Genomic DNA, 22,443 nt, shown 5'->3' on the forward strand with positions numbered 1-22,443 from the left:
TGGTGATACGAGTTCCACATCAGGATGGTGTGCAACTGGGAAGGGAGCTTGCAGGTGGTGGTGTTCCCATGCCCCTGCTACCCTGGTCCTTCTAGGTGGTTGAGGTTGCGGTTTTGGACGTGATAGTAATCAACTACTTCCTGATAGATCTAATAGGTAAAGAGGCTATTTTAAGACCCAGTTTTAATACCCATTTTAAAATGAGGATTCAGTACTCGTAACCTCGGGTCATGATAAAACACACAGCTTCAACAGAAACACAAAAAGCCTGACACATGCACAAACTAATTGGAGATAAAAACATTTTCACTGAGCAAGATGAAAAGGCTATTGTTCTAATAAACATATTTTCAAAGTCAGTTTGACATTAAGAAATGAGCTGTACCAGTAATCAGATCAAGGCCAAGTAAGCACCATAGCAATAAGAAGGCATTGTCCAGAATGTGGATAAAGCAGTCAGCAGAAAACCAGTAGAAACCAGTCTTGATAAAAGCACAGAATCGCATTCCATAACATACACAAATATTCAAACATGAAACATTCAGAACTTATGTTGCACATGAAGGATTGACAGCTAACCATCGAATCAAATGTATTTGATTCTAACCCAAACCAATTGGGACGACAGAGGTGTAGACAGATAGAACATAGAAAAATACAGCACAGAACAGGCCCTTCGGCCCACGATGTTGTGCCGAACCTCTGTCCTAGACTAATCATAGATTATCATAGAATTTACAGTGCAGAAGGAGGCCATTCGGCCCACCAAGTCCGCACCAGCTCTTGGAAAGAGCACCCTACCCAAGGTCAACACCTCCACCCAACACTAAGGGCAATTTTGGACACTAAGGGCAATTTATCATGGCCAATCCACCTAACCTGCACATCTTTGGACTGTGGGAGGAAACCGGAGCACCCGGAGGAAACCCAAGCACACACGGGGAGGATGTGCAGACTTCGCACAGACAGTGACCCAAGCCGGAATCGAACCTGGGACCCTGGAGCTATGAAGCAATTGTGCTATCCACAATGCTACCGTGCTGCCCTTAAGAACAAATTAATCTACACTATATCATTCCACCATAATCCATGTACCTATCCAATAGCTGCTTGAAGGTCCCTAATGTTTCCGACTCAACTACTTCCACAGGCAGTGCATTCCATGCCCCCACTACTCTCTGGGTAAAGAACCTACCTCTGACATCCCCCCTATATCTTCCACCATTCACCTAAAATTTATGTCCCCTTGTAATGGTTTGTTCCACCCGGGGAAAAAGTCTCTGTCTACTCTATCTATTCCCCTGATCATCTTATAAACCTCTATCAAGTTGCCCCTCATCCTTCTCCGCTCTAATGAGAAAAGGCCTAGCACCCTCAATATTTCCTCGTAAGGCCTACTCTCCATTCCAGGCAACATCCTGGTAAATCTCCTTTGCACCTTTTCCAAAGCTTCCACATCCTTCCTAAAATGAGGCGACCAGAACTGTACACAGTACTCCAAATGTGGCCGTACCAAAGTTTTGTACAGCTGCATCATCACCTCATGGCTCTTAAATTCAATCCCTCTGTTAATGAACGCTAGCACACCATAGGCCTTCTTCACAGCTCTATCCACTTGAGTGGCAACTTTCAAAGATGTATGAACATAGACCCCAAGATCTCTCTGCTCCTCCACATTGCCAAGAACTCTACCGTTAACCCTGTATTCCGCATTCATATTTGTCCTTCCAAAATGGACAACCTTACACTTTTCAGGGTTAAACTCCATCTGCCACTTCTCAGCCCAGCTCTGCGTCCTATCTATGTCTCTTTGCAGCCGACAACAGCCCTCCTCACTATCCACAACTCCACCAATCTTCGTATCGTCTGCAAATTTACTAATCCACCCTTCAACTCCCACATCCAAGTCATTAATGAAAATCACAAACAGCAGAGGACCCAGAACTGATCCCTGCGGTACGCCACTGGTAACTGAGATCCAGGCTGAATATTTGCCATCCACCACCACTCTCTGACTTTTATCGGTTATCCAACTGGCCAAATTTCCCACTAACCCATGCCTCCTTACTTTCTGCATAAGCCTACCATGGGGACCTTATCAAATGCCTTACTAAAATCCATGTACACTACATCCACTGCTTTACCTTCATCCACATGCTTGGTCACCTCCTCAAAGAATTCAATAAGACTTGTAAGGCAAGACCTACCCCTCACAAATCCGCGCTGACTATTCCTAATGAAGCAGTGCCTTTCCAGATGCTCAGAAATCCTATCCCTCAGTACCCTTTCCATGACTTTGCCTACCACCGAAGTAAGACTAACAGGCCTGTAATTCCCAGGGTTATCCCTAGTCCCTTTTTGGAACAGGGGCACGACATTCACCACTCTCCAATCCCCTGGTACCACCCCTGTTGACAGTGAGGGCAAAAAGATCATTGCCAACGGCTCTGCAATTTCAACTCTTGCTTCCCATAGAATCCTTGGATATATCCCGTCAGGCCCAGGGGATTTGTCGATCCTCAAGTTTTTCAAAATGCCCAACACATCTTCCTTCCTAACAAGTATCTCCTCGAGCTTACCAGTCTGTTTCACACTATCCTCTCCAACAATATGGCCCCTCTCATTTGTAAATACAGAAGAAAAGTACTCGTTCAAGACCTCTCCTATCTCTTCAGACTCCATACACAATCTCCCGCTACTGTCCTTGATCGGACCTACCCTCGCTCTAGTCATTCTCATATTTCTCACATATGTGTAAAAGGCCTTGGGGTTTTCCTTGATCCTACCCGCCAAAGATTGTTCATGCCCTCTCTTAGCTCTCCTAATCCCTTTCTTCAGTTCCCTCCTGGCTATCTTGTATCCCTCCAGCACCCTGTCTGAACCTTGTTTCCTCAGCCTTACACAAGTCTCCTTTTTCCTCTCTTGTCAACCATGGTTCCCTCACTCGACCATCTCTTCCCTGCCTGACAGGGACATACATATCAAGGACACGTAGTACCTGTTCCTTGAACAAGTTCCACATTTCACTTGTGTCCTTCCCTGACAGCCTATGTTCCCAACTTATGCACTTCAATTCTTGTCTGACAACATCGTATTTACCCTTCCCCCAATTGTAAACCTTGCCCTGTCGCATGCACCTATCCATCTCCATTACTAAAGTGAAAGTCACAGAATTGTGGTCACTTTCTCCAAAATGCTCCCCCCCCCAATAACAAATCTATCACTTGCCCTGATTCATTACCAAGTACCAAATCCGGTTCCCATTCCCCTGCCAAATTAGTTTAAACCCTCCCGAAGGGTACTAGAAAACCTCCCTCCCAAGGTATTGGTGCCCCTCTGGTTCAGATGCAACCCGTCCTGCTTGTACAGGTCCCACCTTCCCCAGAATGCGCTCCAATTATCCAAATACCTGAAGCCCTCCCTCCTACACCATTCCTGCAGCCACGTGTTCAGCTGCACTCTCTCCCTATTCCTAGCCTTGCTATCACGTGGCACCGGCAACAAATCAGAGATGACAACTCTGTCTGTCCTGGCTTTTAACTTCCAGCCTATCTCCCTAAACTCGTTTATTACCTCCACACCCCTTTTCCTATCTACGTCGTTGGTACCAATGTGCACCACGACTTCTGGCTGCTCCCCCTCCCCCTTAAGGATCCTGAAGAAACGCTCCGAGACATCCCTGGCCCTGGCACCCGGGAGGCAACATACCTTCCGGGAGTCTCGCTCGCGACCACAGAATCTCCTATCTATTCCCCTAACCATTGAATCTCCTATTACTATTGCTTTTCTATTCTCCCCCCTTCCCTTCTGAGCCACAGAGCCAGACTAAAGTCTGATAAGATTCTCCTTAAATATGATGGTCCGTACAGCCATCTTTATCCAGGATCATTCTATACTTTGATCTAACTACTCGCTATCCTTATTTTCATATTTGCACTTTTCCACTCTAACTCTTGAAGTAAACGCAAGCGGTTTTGCTGTAAGCAAGAAACCATTTCTGTATTATTTTGAAAGTTAGAATCATAGAATCATAGAAGTTTACAGCATGGAAACAGGCCCTTCGGCCCAACCAGTCCATGCCGCCCAGTTTTTACCATTAAGCTAGTCCCAGTTGCCCGCACTTGGCCCATAACCCTCTATACCCATCTTACCCATGTAACTATCTAAATGCTTTTTGAAAGACACAATTGTACCCCCCTCTACTACTACCTCTGGCAGCCCATTCCAGACACTCACTACCCTCTGAGTGAAGAAATTGCCCCTCTGGGCCCTTCTGAATCTCTCCCCTCTCACCTTAAACCTATGCCCTCTAGTTTTAGACTCCCCTACCTTTGGGAAAAGATGTTGACTATCTACCTTATCTATGCCCCTCATTATTTTATAGACCTCTATAAGATCACCCCTAAGCCTCCTACGCTCCAGGGAAAAAAGTCCCAGTCTATCCAGCCTCTCCTTATAACTCAAACCATCAAGTCCCGGCAACATCCTAGTAAAACTTTTCTGCTTCTTCCTAGTTTAATAACATCCTTTCTATAATAGGGTGACCAGAACTGCACACAGTATTCCAAGTGTGGCCGTACCAATGTCTTGTACAACTTCAACAAGACGTCCCAACTCCTGTATTCAATGTTCTGACCAATGAAACCAAGCATGCCGAATGCCTTCTTCACCACCCTGTCCACCTGCGACTCCACCTTCAAGGAGCTATGAACCTGTACTCCTAGATCTCTTTGTTCTATAACTCTCCCCAACGCCATACCATTAACTGAGTAGGTCCTGGCCTGATTCGATCTGCCAAAATGCATCACCTCACATTTATCTAAATTAAACTCCATCTGCCATTCGTCGGCCCACTGGCCTAATTGATCAAGATCCCGTTGCAATCCTAGATAACCTTCTTCACTATCCACTGTGCCACCAATCTTGGTGTCATCTGCAAACTTACTAACCATGCCTCCTAAATTCTCATCCAAATCATTAATATAAATCACAAATAACAGTGGACCCAGCACCGATCCCTGAGGCACACCACTGGTCACAGGCCTCCAGTTTGAAAAACAACCCTCTACAACCACCCTCTGCCTTCTGTCGTCCAGCCAATTTTGAATCCAATTGGCAACCTCACCCTGGATCCCGTGAGCTTTAACCTTCTGCAACAACCTACCATGCGGTACCTTGTCAAAGGCTTTGCTAAAGTCCATGTAGACAACGTCTACTGCACTACCCTCATCTACCTTCTTGGTCACTCCCTCAAAAAACTCAATCAAATTTGTGAGACATGATTTTCCACGCACAAAGCCATGCTGACTGCCCCGAATCAGTCCTTGCCTCTCTAAATGCTTGTAGATCCTGTCTCTCAGAATACCTTCTAGCAACTTACCTACTACAGACGTTAGGCTCACCGGTCTGTAGTTCCCAGGCTTTTCCCTGCTGCCCTTCTTAAACAAGGGCACAACATTCGCCACTCTCCAATCTTCAGGCACCTCACCTGTGGCTGCCGATGATTCAAATATCTCGGTTAGGGGACCCGCAATTTCCTCCCTAGCCTCCCACAACATCCTGGGATACATTTCATCAGGTCCCGGGGATTTATCTACCTTGATGCGCTTTAAGACTTCCAGCACCTCCTCCTCTGTAATATGCACACTTCTCAAGACATCACTATTTATTTCCCTTAGTTTCCTAACATCCATGCCTTTCTCCACCGTGAATACCGATGAGAAATATTCATTCAGGATCTCACCCAACTCTTGTGGCTCTGCACATAGATGTCCTTGTTGATCCTTAAGAGGCCCGACTCTGTCCCGAGTTACTCTTTTCCCCTTTATGTATCTGTAGAATCTCTTTGGATTCTCCCTTGCATTATGTGCCAAAGCAATTTCATGTCCCCTTTTTGCTCTCCTGATTTCCCTCTTAACTCTATTTCGACAATCTCTATACTCTTCAAGGGATCTACTTGATCCCAGTTGCTTATGTACGTCATATGCCTCCTTCTTCTTTTTGACCAGAGTCTCAATATCTCGAGTCATCCAGGGTTCCCTACTTCTACCAGCCTTGCCCTTCACTCTAAAGGGAATGTGCTTACCCTGCACCCTGGTTAACACATTTTTAAAAGCCTCCCATTTACCAGCCGTCCCTTTGCCTGCCAATAGTCTCCCCCAATCTACCTCTGCAAGTTCCTGTCTGATACCATCAAAATTGGCCTTGCCCCAATTAAGAATTTTAACTCTTGGGCCAGACCTATCATTCTCCATAGCTATCTTAAAACTAATGGAATTATGGTCACTTGTCCCAAAGTGATCCCTCACTAGCACTTCTGTCACTTGCCCTTCCTTATTTCCCAAGACGAGGTCAAGTTTTGCCCCCTCTCTAGTCGGTCCATCCACATACTGAATGAGAAATTCCTCCTGAATACACTCAACAAATTTCCCTCCATCCAAGCCCCTAATGCTATGGCTGTCCCAGTCAATGTTGGGAAAGTTAAAGTCCCCTACTACTACCACCCTATTATTCTTGCAGCTATCTGTAATCTCCTTACATATTTGCTCCTCAATTTCCCGCTGACTATTTGGGGGCCTGTAGTACAGTCCTACCAAGGTGATCTCTCCCTTCTTATTTTTCAGTTCCACCCATATAGACTCAGTGGGCGAACCCTCGGCTATATCCCCTCTAAGTACTGCCGTGATGTTCTCCCTAATCAAAAACGCCACTCCCCCTCCTCTCTTACCTCCTGTTCTATCCTTTCTATAGCATCTGTACCCCGGAACATTGTTAAATTGTTTATAAGTTACTTCTCTTAAAGTCCTTTTGCTAGCCAGACTTTATTGAGAATAGATTTAAGTTTCTCTCAATTGTAATCAAATAGAGGCAATAAAGATTCTTGTTTGCATCCGAGAAGTTTAACTCTAATTTTTACTGAGTTTTAGACCTCACTAATTCCGCATGGTAGATCTCATCAGGAAGGTACGTGTTCCATCTAATCACAGTCTGGCAAACAGCAGAGGGACTGGAGTTTCAACAAACGCAATCATTGAGGTGGTCAGATGCTGGCATCAGCAACTTATTGTATTCCCCACGCAATGCCCAATTTCCTGGGAATTGTGTGCCGATCAGAGGGGCCCTCAACAAAACGTAAGAGTGTAAGAAATCGGGGGCCTATAGCTCATTGAACCTTCTCTGCCGTTCAATAAAATAACAGCTGATCGAATTGTGGCCTCAACTCCACTTTCCTCCCATCACCCCAGACTCCCCTGTACACCTAAAGTCTGTCTAACCCCGGCCGTAAAAAGATTCACTGACCCAGCCGCCTCCAGCGTGGAAGAGAATTCCAAAAGATTAACCATCATCCGAGAGAGGAAATTCCATATCGGTGGGAGACCGCTTATTTTGAAGCGGAGCCCCCCCCTCGTTCTAGACTCCTTCATGAGAGGAAGCGTCAACCCTGTCAAGCCCCCTCAGAATGTTATACGTATAATTAAGATCCTCTCTCATTCTTCCAAACTCCAACGCGCAGAGGCACAACCTACTGAACCTTTCCTTCATCCCAGGAAATCCAGCCCAGCGAACCTTCTAGGCAGCACGGTAGCACAGTTATTAGCATTGTGGCTTCACAGCGCCAGGGTCCCAGGTTCGATTCCCTGCTGGGTCACTGTCTGTGCGGACTCTGCACATTCTCCCCGTGTCTGCGTGGGTTTCCTCCGGGTGCTCCGGTTTCTTCCCACAGTCCAAAGACGTGCTGTTAGGTGGATTGGCCATTCTAAATTGCCCTTAGTGACTAAAAAAGGTTGGGAGGGGTTATTGGATTACGGGGATAGGGTGGAAGTGAGGGCTTAAGTAGGTCGGTGCAGACTCGATGGGCCGAATGGCCTCCTTCTGCACTGTATGTTCTCTGAACTGCTTCCAATGCAAGTGTGTCCCTCCTTAAGTAAGATAATTAAAATCATTTAACAGCTAAATATCCTAGCTCTGCTATTTAAAATAAATGGTGGGACGTGGTGTGCTAAATTATGATCGGCACAGCCCATTATAGAACGGTGCTGGAGGGCCGGGTATTAGGAAATCGCTCACCAGGTAATCCCAGGGCAACATTTTTGCTGACTTGTTCCAGGAACTTCATTGAAATCGTTGAAGGAATTCAAACTAAAATTGTAAATTTGTTGGCAAAAAAAAATACAAGGGGGTAATGAGAAGAGTTTTGAGTTGCTGTCACACTCTGGAGACACTCCGTGCTCTTGGGCACCGCAGGGGATGGGGTGCCTCACTGACCCCTCTTGTTTGATGTTTTAAGTCTCGTGTGTGATTCTCATTTTGCTTAAGGCAGTTTCCCTTAAAGAGGCTGTCCCCTTTAATTTGCCCCTCAGTTCATTCGATTTAGTTTACTTGGCATTTGGGTCGACTTAAAATAGTTGGTCAGTTAGCTCGGCTGGTTACAGCGTGGTGCTAATGCTGCCGATGTCGCAGGTTCGAGCACCGCACTGGCCAAGTAAGTCTGCCCGTCTTGTACAGGCGCGATTCTTGAATGGTTAATGCTACTGCACTTTCCGCCTGGTTTTTGGTGTGGCGCAACGGATGGTGTGTTGGATTTAATAGTCATGTGTCTGGTGAGGTAGGGCAGCACGGTGGCGCAGTGGGTTAGCACTGCTGCCCCACGGCGCCGAGGTCCCAAGTTCGATCCCGGCTCTGGGTCGCTGTCCGTGTGGAGTTTGCACATTCTCCCCGTGTTTGCGTGGGTTTCGCCGCACACAACGTAAAGATGTGCAGGGTAGATGGACTGGCCACACTAAATTGCCCCTTAATTGGAAAAAAATGAATTGGGTGCTCTAAATTTATTTTTTTAAACTACATCAAAAATGTGTCTGGCGAGGTATCAAAGGTTGTGCATTCGAATCCTACTAGAGTCGGCTTTACTCAAAATAGTTGGAAAGCGCTGCCCGAAAGTGCGGTAGATGAAGATTTAATAAGGACCCAACTTTCATGAGGGAATCAGATAAATACGATGGGGAAGAGCAGAGGAGTGGGATTAAATCGATATGTTTTTCAAAGAGGCAATTCTGGCACTTTTGACTGAATGGCCTATGTTTTGCTGTAGGATTCATAGATTATCATAGAATTTACAGTGCAGAAGGAGGCCACTCGGCCCATCGTGTCTGCACCGGCTCTTGGAAAGAGCACCCTACCCAAGGTCAACACCGGCACCCTATCCCCATAACCCAGTAACCCCACCCAACACTAAGGGCAATTTTGGACACTAAGGGCAATTTATCATGGCCAATCCACCTACCCTGCACATCTTTGGACTGTGGGAGGAAACCGGAGCACCCGGAGGAAACCCACGCACACACGGGGAGGATGTGCAGACTCCGCACAGACAGTGACCCAAGCCAGAATCGAACCTGGGACCCTGGAGCTGCGAAGCAATTGTGCTATCCACAAGGCTACCGTGCTGCCCCTCTATTCTATGATTTTAAACCTCTATTAAGTAACAAGATATTTCCTTGACATCCGGGCACATTCCGGTTTTCTCTTTTAAGAGTACAGGTACCAGACCGCCTTGTCCAGCATTCCAAAATCTGGCAGGACCCGAAAAACAGCTACATTCGAAGCTGGCATCACGGGTAGCAATTTGAATAAAACCCTTTTTGCCACATGGCACGGTGGATAGCATTGCTGCCCCACAGCACCAGGGTCCCGGGTTCAATTCCGACCTCGGGTGACCCTGTGCGGAGTCTGCACGTTCTCCGCGTGTCTGCGTGGGTTTCCTCCGGGTGCTCCTGTTTCCGCCCACTGTCCAAAGATGTTCAGGTTAGGTGGGGATACGGGGGAGTGAGCCTAGGTAGGGTGCTCTTTTGGTGGGTCGGTACATGGCCTCCTTCTGCACTGTAGGGATTCCAAGGAGATGCTTTATTCCCTATTTTTCATACTTTATTTTCTGCATTATAAATAAATGCTGGGCCAAGGACCCAAAATCTGTAAAATCCCCAAATCAGGCACACCTTCTGTCTCGAGCTTCCCGGATGCGGTGTCCAGCACCTGTAATATTTAGTGAATTCTGCACGAATCACAATTGCAACTGTTAATGATATCTGGCTGGGGATCACGCAGGGTTGGGGAAATAACTCAACATACATTCTAAATGCTGATTTACCGATTTACACCGTTTCAGTGCAGACTTATCAAGTGAAGTCAGAGCCCGATACTCTGACCATGCAGGCAGCGACTTGTCTCAACGCCATCGGATTGCAGCCATTGCTGTTGAGTATTCCGGGGAAATGGCCAGTTATTCTGTATCGATGCTCAGAACATTGGATGTGTTTCGGATCCGATTCCATGCAAGCCTCGTTGTTTCAGATTTTTTGGGGGGGGTGGGAAAAGAGAGAAAAAGAGAGAGAAGAGAGGGGGAGAGAGGAGAGAGAGAGAGATTGAGAGGTTGGTCCACGGGGCACAGGGTGAAATGTCTCAATCCACAAACGTCCAGTCCAGGCCAATAAACCTTGCTCAATTTTCATCAACACGGTTTCCGGGTTGTAGCCTCAGGATAAGGACATTTAAGACTGAGATGAGGAGGAATTTTTTCACTGGGAATCCTTACAATTTTCCTACCCAGATGCATGGTCATCGGATATATTCAAGACTGAAATTAGTATGGTCTTAAGGGAATCTACGGATATGGGGATCAGGTGGAACATTGGAGATGGGGTGGAAGATCAGGCACGTTTAGTTATTTCTGGAGCAACGCTCAAAGGAGAAGCCGGCCAATTCTCCAGTCATCATGAATGGACACACAGCTGAAGCGGTACTTACTGTCGGTCTCGTCCACCCTCATCCTCCTGCTACTTGGCATCAAGGCCTGCCACCGACACTTCATCATCTTGTAGCGGACGTACAGCTCCAGCGCCAGGGTTTTACGCTCTCGGGTTGTGGAGGTGCAGGGGTACATCCCGAACAGAAACTTCCACACATCCTTTCGGATACTAGGATCCACCCCACCTGAACACGAGAATAAAATCATGAATTGTGGTCGCTTCCCAACTTTCTTGGAATCTAGGAGGCATCGGCAATCTTAAAACCTTGCTTGTCTTTCGTTGCCATCCTTATTAAATATCCATTTGCATTTCTATTTTAAAAAGCTGGGGAGTTCCTCCAAATAGTGATGGAGGCCCAAGAAATGATCTGGCCAGGGCAGACTGCAGTTCATTCCAACTCTGCAGGATTGGAGTCATCTTTATATTGGACATAGTTTTAGAGGAAACTACTTGCGTTTAGTTGGTGCCTTTCACAACCTCGCGATGTCCCTTTACAGATAATGACATACTTTTTAGTGTGGTCACAGTTGTACGGTGCGCAGAAACAGTAACATGATAACAACCTGATCATTTGCTTTCAATGGAGGGTTAAATATTGGCCAGGACACCAGGGGGAACTCAGCCAGCCTGTCCTCACAATAGCGGCCCTGGGATCTTTCTCGTCCACCTGAGCGGGCAGATTCGGTTTAGCATCTCACCCCGACGACAGTACCTGTGACAGTGCAGCACTCCCTCAGCACCGGCGCTGACAGTGTCATCCTAGATTATGAGGCTTTCAACCCACCCCCTTCTGACTCAGGAGCAAAGTACCACCAATTGAGCCACAGTGAACACATTTATATATATTTTAAAGAAATTTTAGTTTACCAATTAAAATTGGATGGCCGGGATTGAACCCGGGTCTTCAGCGGCGTGAGGTAGCAGTGCTAACCACTGCGCCACCATGCCACCCTACAACGTCTGAAAGTTTTGGAACCAGAGTCTGTGTGTTCCCTGGCTCTCTCCAGTACCCATGTGTCTCTGGTTGTCAATAACAGTGGTTTCCCTGACTGCCATCTCAGTGACGAGATGCGGAATCTGGGTGCGCAGTTCAATCATGACCATCTCTAATAATTATAATCTTTGTCACAAGTAGGCTTGCATTAACACTGCAATGAAGTTATTGTGAAATGCCCCTGGCTGCCTTCATGTGTTGCTAGATGGGATGTTACAAATAAAAGTAGGAAACAAAGACATGATTGATGCCAGAACTGCACTTGCAGAATTGTTCGCCCGTACTGGAGGTTTGAGAATCGCGGGTGGAAATGCTTCTGCCCATGGTTACAAGGGATTCCAAATGTAGTCACTATTACAGACCTGCATCTGCACTGAACAAGCTGTATAATGCAGATACCGCCCGCCGGTGTGAGCTGGCTCGTGCAGTAATACTGTCCCTGCTCGTCACGTGAGCAATTCTTTACAGTGCTATTCGAAACAGAAAGCCTTGCATTTGTATAGCACCTTTCAGAATTGCAGGGTTCTCCGAAGCACTTTACAACCAATGAATTACATAATGTTGGGAATGCGCCAATCTTCTGTTTACTCTCTGGACATGATGTGGAGATGCCGGCGTTGGACTGGGGTGGGCCCAGTACGAAGTCTTACAACTCCAGGTTAACGTCCAACAGGTTTGTTTCGAATCACTAGCTTTCGGAGCGCTGCTCCTTCATCATCTGAAAACTAGTGACTCCAAAAAAGCCTGTTGGACTTTTAACGTGTTGTATGTACTCTCTGGTCAACGAGCGAAGGACTTTTACAGTAATTTCAAAACTACAGCCCAAGGTTTTGAGCAACGCGCTGTGTTTTTAATTGTTCTGTGTATTGTGTTGCAACATTAAAACAACAAGATTTCAGCAGCCAAGATTTCCTCTTTGGAAACCTGGATAAAGGTTTGATAGGTTAGAGGTAGGGAGGTGTTTCCCACCTGCGGGAGAGTCCAAAACTAGGCGATCAGAAATGTGAGGCAGTCACTAATCAGTCCAAAACAAACAGCAGAAGTTTCTTTACCCAGGGAGTGGTGAGAATGTGGAGCTCGCGGCCGCAGGGAGTGGTTGAAGCGAAAATCATCGATGCATTTAATAGGGAGCTGGAGGGTGAAAGGATAAAGTGATAGAACATAGAACATACAGTGCAGAAGGAGGCCATTTGGCCCATCGAGTCTGCACCGACCCACTTAAGCCCTCACTTCCACCCTAGCCCTGTAACCCAATAACCCCATCCCAAGGTTAATGGTCAATAAGGGCAATTTATCATGGCCAATAACCTGCACATCTTTAGACTGTGGGAGAAAACTGGAGCACCCGGAGGAAGCCCGGAGAAAAACGGGGAGAACGTGCAGACTCTGCACAGGCAGTGACCCAGCGGGGAATCAAACCTTGGACCCTGGCGATGTGAAGCCAGTGCTATCCACTTGTGCTACTGTGCTGCCCCATAGGGTAAAATGAAGAGGCTCATGTGGAGCTCAAACCCTAGCACAAACCTGTGGCTCGAATGGTCTGTCCCCGGTGCTGTAACTCCAAAAGCGCGCATCCTCACCATTATTCAGATCGGCTAACTTTCCAACAGTGACTGCACTTCACAAACTACCTGCTTGATCGTAAAGTGCTTTGCAGTATTGCTGAGGACGTGGAAGGTGCTATAGAAATTAAAGTTCCCTTTCTTTCTATTGGCCACGTGGAATGAGACCAGAGATCCACGCGGTGACCTTCATGGCTTGTGATATTCAGCACTGCTCGATGCGGCCCACCTTCTGAGTTAACACTACTGTTGGAAAGCTTGGCCTGAACCCGGCTCACGTTGGAAAATCCACAGGAGCACCACGGACAAGTGCACATCGTTTCAGGCTGATGGGCAGAAAGCTGATGGTAGCAGGGCTGCAACGTATCGACACGTGTGGGTGGTGTTCGAGACTCCCTGTGGGGCTGAGTGCGCTGGTAAACTGACCGTCACTGGTGTTACCACTCTGCGGTGCTTTCAGGATTGGTCCAGAACCTGAACTGCAGCTGGGTTTAAATGGATTTATTTCCCAAGTATTGGCGATCTTTCTTGCTTCTGAGGTTCTACGTTGTGCCCTTGACCTCCACTGCACAACCAAAGGACAAGCCAGGGAATTACAGACCAGGGAGTCTCACATTGGTGGGAGGGAAACTATTGGAGAAAAGTTTGAAGGGCAGAGTCAGTCTCCACTTGGAGAGGCAGGTTTGACCAGGGCTAATCAGCATGGCTTTGTCAGAGGGAGGTCATGCCGAACAAATGTGATTGAATTGTTGGAGCACGTGACCTGGTGTGTAGATGAGGGCAGTGTAGTTGATGTCATTTATATGGATTTCAGCAAAGCCTTTGTTTGATAAGGTCCCACATGGGAGACTGATAAAGAAGGTAAAAGCACATGAGATCCAGGGTAACGTAGCACAGTGGATCCAAAATTGGCTTAGTGATAGGAGACAGAGGGTGGCGGTAAAAGGCTGTTTGTGTGACTGAGGGTTGGCGCCCAGTGGATCAGTGCTGGGTCCCCTACACACACACACATATATATATATATCATATATTGAGGATACTAAGATTGGCTGGGTGGTCGACACTGAAGAAGATCTTAGTTATAGGAGGATAGAGACAGATTGGTCAGATGGACACTTCCTGTAACAGCCTCCCCGAACAGGCGCCGGAATGTGGCGACTAGGGGCTTTGAAGCCTACTTGTGTGACAATAAGCGTTTTTTTTTTTTTTAAATCAGTCGTGGCACAGATTATAAGGGCAGGGAGGTTATGTTGGAGTACAGGACTTTGGTTAGGTCACAGCTGGAGCACTGTGGAAAGGATATGATTGCACTAGAGAAGGTGCCGAGGAGATTCATCAGGATGTTGCCGGGGCTGGAGCGTTTGAGCTATGAAGAGAGGCTGGATAAGCTTGGGTTGTGTTCTTCGGAGCAGAGAAGCCCGAGAGGGGACTTGACTGAGGAATGTAAGATTATGAGGGGCATGGACATATGAAGGCCATGGACAGGGTGGATAGACAGCAGCTGTTCACCTTAGTTGAAGGGTCAGTAACAAGGAGGCTTAAATTTAAGGTGAAAGGGAGGAGGTTTATAGGGGATTTGAGGAGAAACTATTTCTCCCAGAGGGTGGTGGGAATCTGGAATGCATTGCCTGGGAGGGTAGGTGAGGCCGGAAACCTCACAACCCTTAAAAAGTACTTGGATGGGGGCTTCCGGTGATGGCGGGCGGGAGGCGGCCGCACAATGGAGGGCTCCCGTTCGGCAACGGCATTTTCGGGGCTTTAAGCCCGGTCCCAGGGTCCGCGGAGGCGGCAGAAGCAGGGAGAAGGCACGGAGGAGGCACAGTGAAGACACAGGAGGAAAAAAGAACAAAGAAAAATGTTGAGGGTGAGCAAGAAAACGGCCGGAAAAAAAACAGCCGGAGGTCCGTCGGGGAGTGGAAAGGTCACCGCGGGGTCACCAAGGGAAACGGAGGCTGGAGCACCAGGGGAGGCCGCACTGCTTACGGCTGAAGAAATAACTAAGGTGATGGCTGCGGAATTTGAAAAGCAGTTGGCGCAGATTGCGAAATGCATGGAGACGGTGAGGAAGGAGACGAGGGAGGCTTTGAGTGTGCTGGTGGAGGAGGCGGTTTCCCCGGTGAGGACGGAAGTGGCGAGCGCAGTGGCGGAGGTGCGAGAGCAAGGGGAGGCGCTGAAGGAAGTGGAGGAGACGTTATTGTAGCACGGTGATCAACTTGCCTCGATGGGGAAAGAGATGCGGAAGGTGATGGATACTAACAAGGATCTGCGAGGCAAAATGGAAGACCTGGAAAACAGATCCAGGCGACAGAACTTAAGGACTGTGGGGCTGCCCGAAGGAGTTGAAGGACCGAAGCCGACTGAGTATTTTGCCGCGATGCTGGCAAAACTATTGGGGGAGGGGGAGGATCCCTCCCGATATGAACTGGATTGGGCTCATCGGTCGTGGAGGCCTGTACCAAAGGCGAGTGAGCCGCCAAGGGCAGTGACTCAGTGCTTCCGTAGGTACAGTGTGAAGAAGGTCCTGAGCTGGGCCAAGCAGAAGCGGGTGGTGCAGTGGGCTGGAGCTGGTATACGTGTATACCAGGACTTTACGGTGGAGCTGGCAAGGAGGCGGGCTGCCTTCCACCGGGTGAAGAGGGCACCGTACATTAGCAAGGTGCGGTGCGGCATTGTATATCCAGCGAAGCTGAGGGTGACTTACAAGCTCAGGGACTTTTATTTTGGAACGGCGGAAGCAGCGGAGGAGTTTGCGAAAGCAGAAGGACTGTGGCAGAACTGACAAATTGGGGAATGGCCATGTGCCAATGTAACCTCATGACTGTATTTTCTTCTTTTTTGTATCACTGCGCGCGGGTGTAGAGATTAAAGGAGCCAATGTGGTATATATTTGGACAAGGGAAGGGACGGGACTTTCACTCGAAATGAGGGCTCTTTGGGGTGTAGGTGGATATGCGGGGTTTGTGTGCTAAAAGGGGATCTTTGGGCTTTCCTAGGGCCGGGCAAGTGGGAAAGGGACCTGGGCGGGGGCCTCCACGCTGGCCGGAGTGAGGTGGGGGGAGCTGTGTAAGATTAAGGGTGACTACGGGTAATCCCTGATTCCTTTTTATCATTTGTTTATGTAAACATGCGGGTTGAGGTTTGGGGGTTGGTGGGTAGATGGGATCGTTGTTATTATGGGGACTGACATATCTTGCTGATTATTGTTTATTGTTGATGGATGTAAATGTGGGAGGAAATGTGAAAAAGGAGAATACATTTTTTTTTTTTTTAAAAGTACTTGGATGAACACTTGAAATGCCATAATATCCAAGGCAGTGGGCCAAGTGCTGGAACGTGGGATTAGAATAGCTTTTGTCAGTGCAAGCTTGATGGACACTATGCCTCTATAAGCTGGTCAAAAACACTGTTGAAACTTTTAACCGCATCTTTGAAGATCAGAAAGTGATGATGTTCCTGCCTCAGGAGTCATACCTCAACCACCACAAGTGGAAACCGAGCATTTAGAGAGCAGGAAGCTACACTCGCATCACCTGCCAACATGAGCTTACAACTCACCCAGATTAAAGGCGGGTTTGGATGGTTCAAAGTAAATATAGTTTTGAGGTTAATGTGTTTGAACTTGGCACTTCAAGATGCAACCTGCATGTCAAGTAACTGTGTCAAGACCAACCAGCCAGATCAAGCCTTTGAAAACTTCAGAGGCAACCAAGGATTTCAGAGGTGCAGCGAGTTCTTGATGATCTCCCACAAAAGGCAGCCTGCTTAACCCTTAAAGCAGAGCCCCGAGCCCTCGAAAGTAATGGTTGTGGTGCTTTAACCCGTTGCCGCCCACATCAAGACAAACAGTTTGTTTTCAGGAAGCAACCTTCATCAAAGAAAGGGAGATCAGTTAGAATGCACGCCACCATCCAGCCCAGCGTGCCTCCACTGGTGTTCAGGCACCACAAGGTGATAAGTGGATCTCAACCCAGATGCTCAAGTACGGAACGAGTTGCAAATCCATTTAGTGGTGGGTGGTTGGTTCGTTTACAGAATGCGTGAGATAGGTCTATTCCCCGACGACTAGCCAAACGTCCCGGCACTCTCTCTAAAATTTAGAGTCTCTTCACAGAAAACAAATGGTCAAAGCAAATCGACTAGTGGACGGCGGGGCGACAGCTCTCGGTGAGGCTTTGCAGTAAGAACGCAAAAGGAAGTTTAACGAACCAAACCAAACTACAATTCCCCGGGGTTGGCGGTGGACTCCAGCCCCCTGCGGTGCCCACTGGCCATGGAAAGTCGAGCTCCCTCGTGGATATAGCCGCGGTCGTACCCTCTTTGTACCCAATTATTCCCCCCCCCAAATTAAGGGGCAATTTAGCGTGTCCAAAAGGTTAGGTGGGGTTACGGGGATAGGGTGGAGAAGTGGACTTAAGTAGGGTTCTCTTTCCAAAGGCTGGTGCAGACTCAATGGGCCGAATGGCCTCCTTCTGCATTGTAAATCTATGATTCTACGACCCCCCCCCCTCCCCCCCCGGCCAAAACAGATCGCCAAGGCGAGCCCCGATGGTGGAGGAAGGCAGGAAGCTGGAGGGCGTGCAGCATCAGGCCGTACAGGAAATGCATCACCCTCCCCACCCCTGCGGCGACTGGAAGGGCAAGGAGGAAATTTCCGTGTGATGGCTCAAAACGTGGGGTTGCGGCTCCTGACAGAGGTGTGGGGGATGGGGGGGGGGGTCGCAGGATCATTGCAGAATTCTTTCCGAACAGGGGTCAGTTCAGACGGGAGTCCACCGCACACTTGAGTTGCCTCGACACCCACCATCGGGTCCGAGCAGACCCTTTATGTGTCCAAGATATTTGAATCAACCCATGTCCTCCACCCACTTACCCTTAACAACATAATTAACGTAACAGTAATAACCGAGCCTGCTCCCACTCTCCTTTCTCCCTGTGTGCTTCTCCTGCTTCGCTTTCAGTACAAGTTTCCCCTTAAACACAGACGCTCCATATGGATGCATGCAGCCCTGTTAAAATGCTAAAAATACATACAGCAATCCAGAAACTTTTTGATGTGATGGAGGGGACAGTTCCCGTCTTGTCACATGTCTATCGAAGACTCACGAGTGTCAAACCTTGCCATTTATTATTACAGATATCACAGCAGGGTGACTGGGAATAATAATCAAAACACAATTCCCTACACTGTCCTTATGAATAGACAGTCCTGAGCGGAGCGGGCCTGGTGTACAAGCGTTAGAGTCACAGTGCCTTCTGTCGAAACTGACAATTACTGTATTCTTAAAATGCTTATTTCTGGCAAACTGCCTCAGGCCAAATTATGTGAATACAGAATCAGGCGGCTTTCATAGAATTTACAGTGCAGAAGGAGGCCATTCGGCCCATTGAGTCTGCATCGGCCCTTACAAAGAGCACCCTACTCAAGCCCATGTATCTACCCTATGCCCGTAACCCAGTAACCCCCATTTAATCTTTTTTGGACAAAGGGCAATCTAGCATGGCCAGTCCACCTAACCTGCACATCGTTGGACTGTGGGAGGAAACCGGAGCACCCGGAGGAAACCCACGCACACACGGGGAGAACGTACAAACTCCGCACAGACAGTGACCCAGCGGGGAATCGAACCTGGGACCCTGGAGCTGTGAAGCAACTGTGCTATCCACTGTGCTGCCCCTCGGTCCTATTTTAAAAGGCTGGAAAAAAAATAACTGGAATAAGCTTTTTGGACTTTCGCCTGCGACCTTGCACACAGCAAATTGTGTGCGAGAGCCCGGGCCACACACATTAACAAACTGCTCCCTCAAGCCCGTGTCTTCATTCCCCCGGGCAAGAGGTGGAAAACCGCTTTTAGTTTTTTTCCCCCCCGAATTCAATAAAAGGTGACGACGAGATTGCACAGGTGTCGCAAGGCAGGGTTACCTTGGCAACGGTTTCTACATTTTGATAGCGCCTTTCACGACCTCGGGACACTCCGCGGCACTTTTCAAGCCGGTGAGGCAGCTTCGGCGTGCAATCAGCGGTTGGAAAGTAGGAAACGCAAAGGCCAATTTGTGCACAGCAAGATTCCAAAACAGCAATGCGATAATGAGCAGATAAGCGGTTGTGGATCAATGGGCAGAACTTTTCCCCTGCTCATCTTTGGGATAATGTCCCGGGGAGCTTTTACACCCACCCGAGAGAGGTGACCTCCCACCCGAACGACAGCACCTCAGACAGCACAGTGCTCCCCCAGTACTGCATTAGGAGTGCGAGCCTGTTGCACCTGTAAACCAACTTTTTGGGACTCATGCACTAGCACATCCAGGTCTCTCTGCACAGCAGCATGTTTTAATATTTTATCATTTAAATAATAATCCCTTTTGTTGTTATTCCTACCAAAATGGATAACCTCACACTTGTCAACATTGTATTCTATCTGCCAGACCCTAGCCCATTCACTTAACCTATCCAAATCCCTCTGCCGACTTCCAGTATCCTCTGCACGTTTTGCTTTACCACTCATCTTAGTGTCGTCTGCAAATGTGGACACATTGCCCTTGGTCCCCAACTCCAAATCATCTATGTAAATTGTGAACAATTGTGGGCGCAACACTGATCCCTGAGGGACACCACTAGCTACTAATTGCCAACCAGAGAAACACCCATTAATCCCCACTCTTTGCTTTCTATTAATTAACCAATCCTCTATCCATGTGACTACTTTACCCTTAATGCCATGCATCTTTATCTTATGCAGCAACCTTTTGTGTGGCACCTTGTCAAAGGCTTTCTGGAAATCCAGATATACCACATCCACTGGCTCCCCGTTATCCACCGCACTGGTAATGTCCTCAAGTGGAAGAACAGGCTGATAGGGCGAGATGAAGAGGCCGTGTAGAGCTTAAACACCAGCACAGAGCAGATGGGCCGAATGGCCTGTTAGATTCAGCACACACCTGTCCTTACAGGGGTAACAACGCTCCGATTTGATAATGCCTAGTTGCGCAGGAAGGTTCAAAAAGCCGAAAGGTCAGAATCTTTGCTCAGCCGTGCATACAACTGTTGAATTGAGAGTTTCCCCAGATGTAGCTCTTACAATTAGGAACGCTTCTGCTTGAATCCAGCAATAAACATGAATAAATTAGCATCATTTACTGCACTGTCAACACAGAACACCCCAACCATCTGTTGCCAAACACATCCTTCTGTCAACACAGTCCAACAGCCCGAGACTCTGAACTACCATCACTATTACCAGCAGGGGAAAAAGCACAAATTCTTTCCACCGCCCCCCCACCCCCACCCAATGTCAGTCACAAGTTACATTATCGGCATATTACTCAGTCAGAAACACAGAGAGACGCATCTTTAAATGCGTGACTTCACCCACATTGGTTCAAATTTACTCAGCTTCCATTGCGTTTGCTCCCAGCCTAGCTTGAAAACATTGATCAAATTACTCCTTTTGGTCACTGATTTGTGTACTCCCTCCATATAATTTAACCCTTGGAGTCCCGGTAGCATTTTGCTGAATCTGTTCTGCCCTCCCTCCCAGACTAATACATCCCTGCTGAGGAGTGATGTCCAGAGCTGTGCATGTTACTCCTGGTCTGCTCCAACCACAAGCAGCTGAAGCATGGTTTCTACCCACTTGTATCCGAGTCGTTACAACACTTCAATGTTGGTTATAAAGTGCCTTGAGATATCTAGTGGCTGTGCAAAGCTATAGTGGTCAGCAAGTGGTACAGTGGGTTAGCACTGTTGCTTCACAGCTCCAGGGTCCTAGGTTCGATTCCCGGCTTGGGTCGCTGTCCGTGCGGAGTCTGCACGTTCTCCCAGTGTCTGAGTGGGTTTCCTCCGGGTGCTCCGGTTTCCTCCCACAAGTCCTGAAAAACGTGCTGTTAGATAATTTGGACATTCTGAATTCTCCCTCTGTGTACCCGAACAGGCGCCAGAGTGTGGCGACTAGGGGATTTTCAAAGTAACTTCATTGCAGTGCTAATGTAAGCAGACTTGTGACAATGCAGATTATTATGTTTTAGGTAGGCATCACACCCCCATGGGCTGTTCATTCCTGGCAGGCATCACACCCTATGGGCTGTTCATTCCTGGCAGGCATCACAACCAATGGGCTGTTCATTCCTGGCAGGCATCACACTCAATTGGCTGTTCATTCCAGGCAGGCATCACACCCAATGGGCTATTCACCCTTAGAAGGCATCTTGGTCCCATGGTTGTTCAGACCTGGATGACATCAAACTAACGGGTTGCTCAGCCCTGAAAGGCGTCACTCTGCAACAGGCTGTTCATTCCTGGAAGGCATCACAATCCCAAGGTTGTTCGACCTGGGTAGGCATCACTCCCCGCCGAGCTATTCGACCCTGGTGGCCATCACTCACCCTCCTTGAAGATGAGTTTCCTGAACTGAGACTCTCTGACCAGCCTCCCGTCCGAGTCGAAGAGCAGCGGGAAGGTGTCGGCGCTGAGCCCGGGCCCCCCGCCGCCTCCCTCCGGGGCCGGGGGCTCCATGCAGCCGCGGAGCCAGCGCCCCTCGCCCGCCGCCACCGCCTGACCCCGCTCCCTCAGCCCCGGCCGCTCCTCCGGCGTCTCCCGCTCCTCCGTGCCCAGGCCGCGGCGCGAACTCTCCGGACTGCCCGGGCTCGGGTCCCCGCTCGGAGAGCCGCCGGCGTCCATCAGGGAGAGGGCGGGGCCCGGGGCGGGAGAGGGCGGGGCCCGGGGCGGGAGAGGGCGGGGCCGGGGCGGGAGAGGGCGGGGCCCGGGGCGGGAGAGGGCGGGGCCCGGGGCGGGAGAGGGCGGGGCCCGGGGCGTGACACTTTAGGGGCGGGGCCCGGGGCGTGGCACTTTAGGGGCGGGGCCGGGGAGGGCGTTGCACTGAGGGGGCTCGGCACGTGGAGGGGGTGGGCAGAGAGGTCCAGGGGCGGAGCCTGAGTCCATGGCTGGGTCAGAGCGAGAGGGGAGCGTCGAGAATAGGCGGGGCGAGGTGACAGAGGGGCGGGGCTAGAGGGACTGGGGCGTGTCCTGGAGGGATAGGGCGGGGCTACAAGGCTGGGGGAGGGGAGTGGGAGGGCAAGTGCTTTGGCGGTG

General features: G+C 48.9%; 1 protein-coding gene across 5 annotated transcripts in view; it reads right to left on the bottom strand.

Moving 5' to 3' along the window:
• LOC140429874 (TBC1 domain family member 15) overlaps positions 1-22,054 on the bottom strand; it is a 77,875-nt gene extending 55,821 nt beyond the window's left edge. For 2 of the 5 annotated variants that reach the window (XM_072517378.1, XM_072517381.1), the window contains exons 1-2: positions 21,738-22,054; positions 10,801-10,986 (exon numbers count right to left, since the gene is read on the bottom strand). In XM_072517378.1, the coding sequence (XP_072373479.1) occupies positions 10,801-10,986; positions 21,738-22,032 (481 nt within the window). In that variant the 5' untranslated portion in view covers positions 22,033-22,054. The remainder of the gene's footprint in view (positions 1-10,800; positions 10,987-21,737) is intronic. The other 3 variants (XM_072517380.1, XM_072517377.1, XM_072517379.1) reach the window with 2 other exon arrangements.
• Positions 22,055-22,443: the final 389 nt, after the last annotated feature.

Source organism: Scyliorhinus torazame, chromosome 9, assembly GCF_047496885.1.
Source record: "Scyliorhinus torazame isolate Kashiwa2021f chromosome 9, sScyTor2.1, whole genome shotgun sequence".
Classification (NCBI taxonomy): Eukaryota; Metazoa; Chordata; class Chondrichthyes; order Carcharhiniformes; family Scyliorhinidae; genus Scyliorhinus; species Scyliorhinus torazame.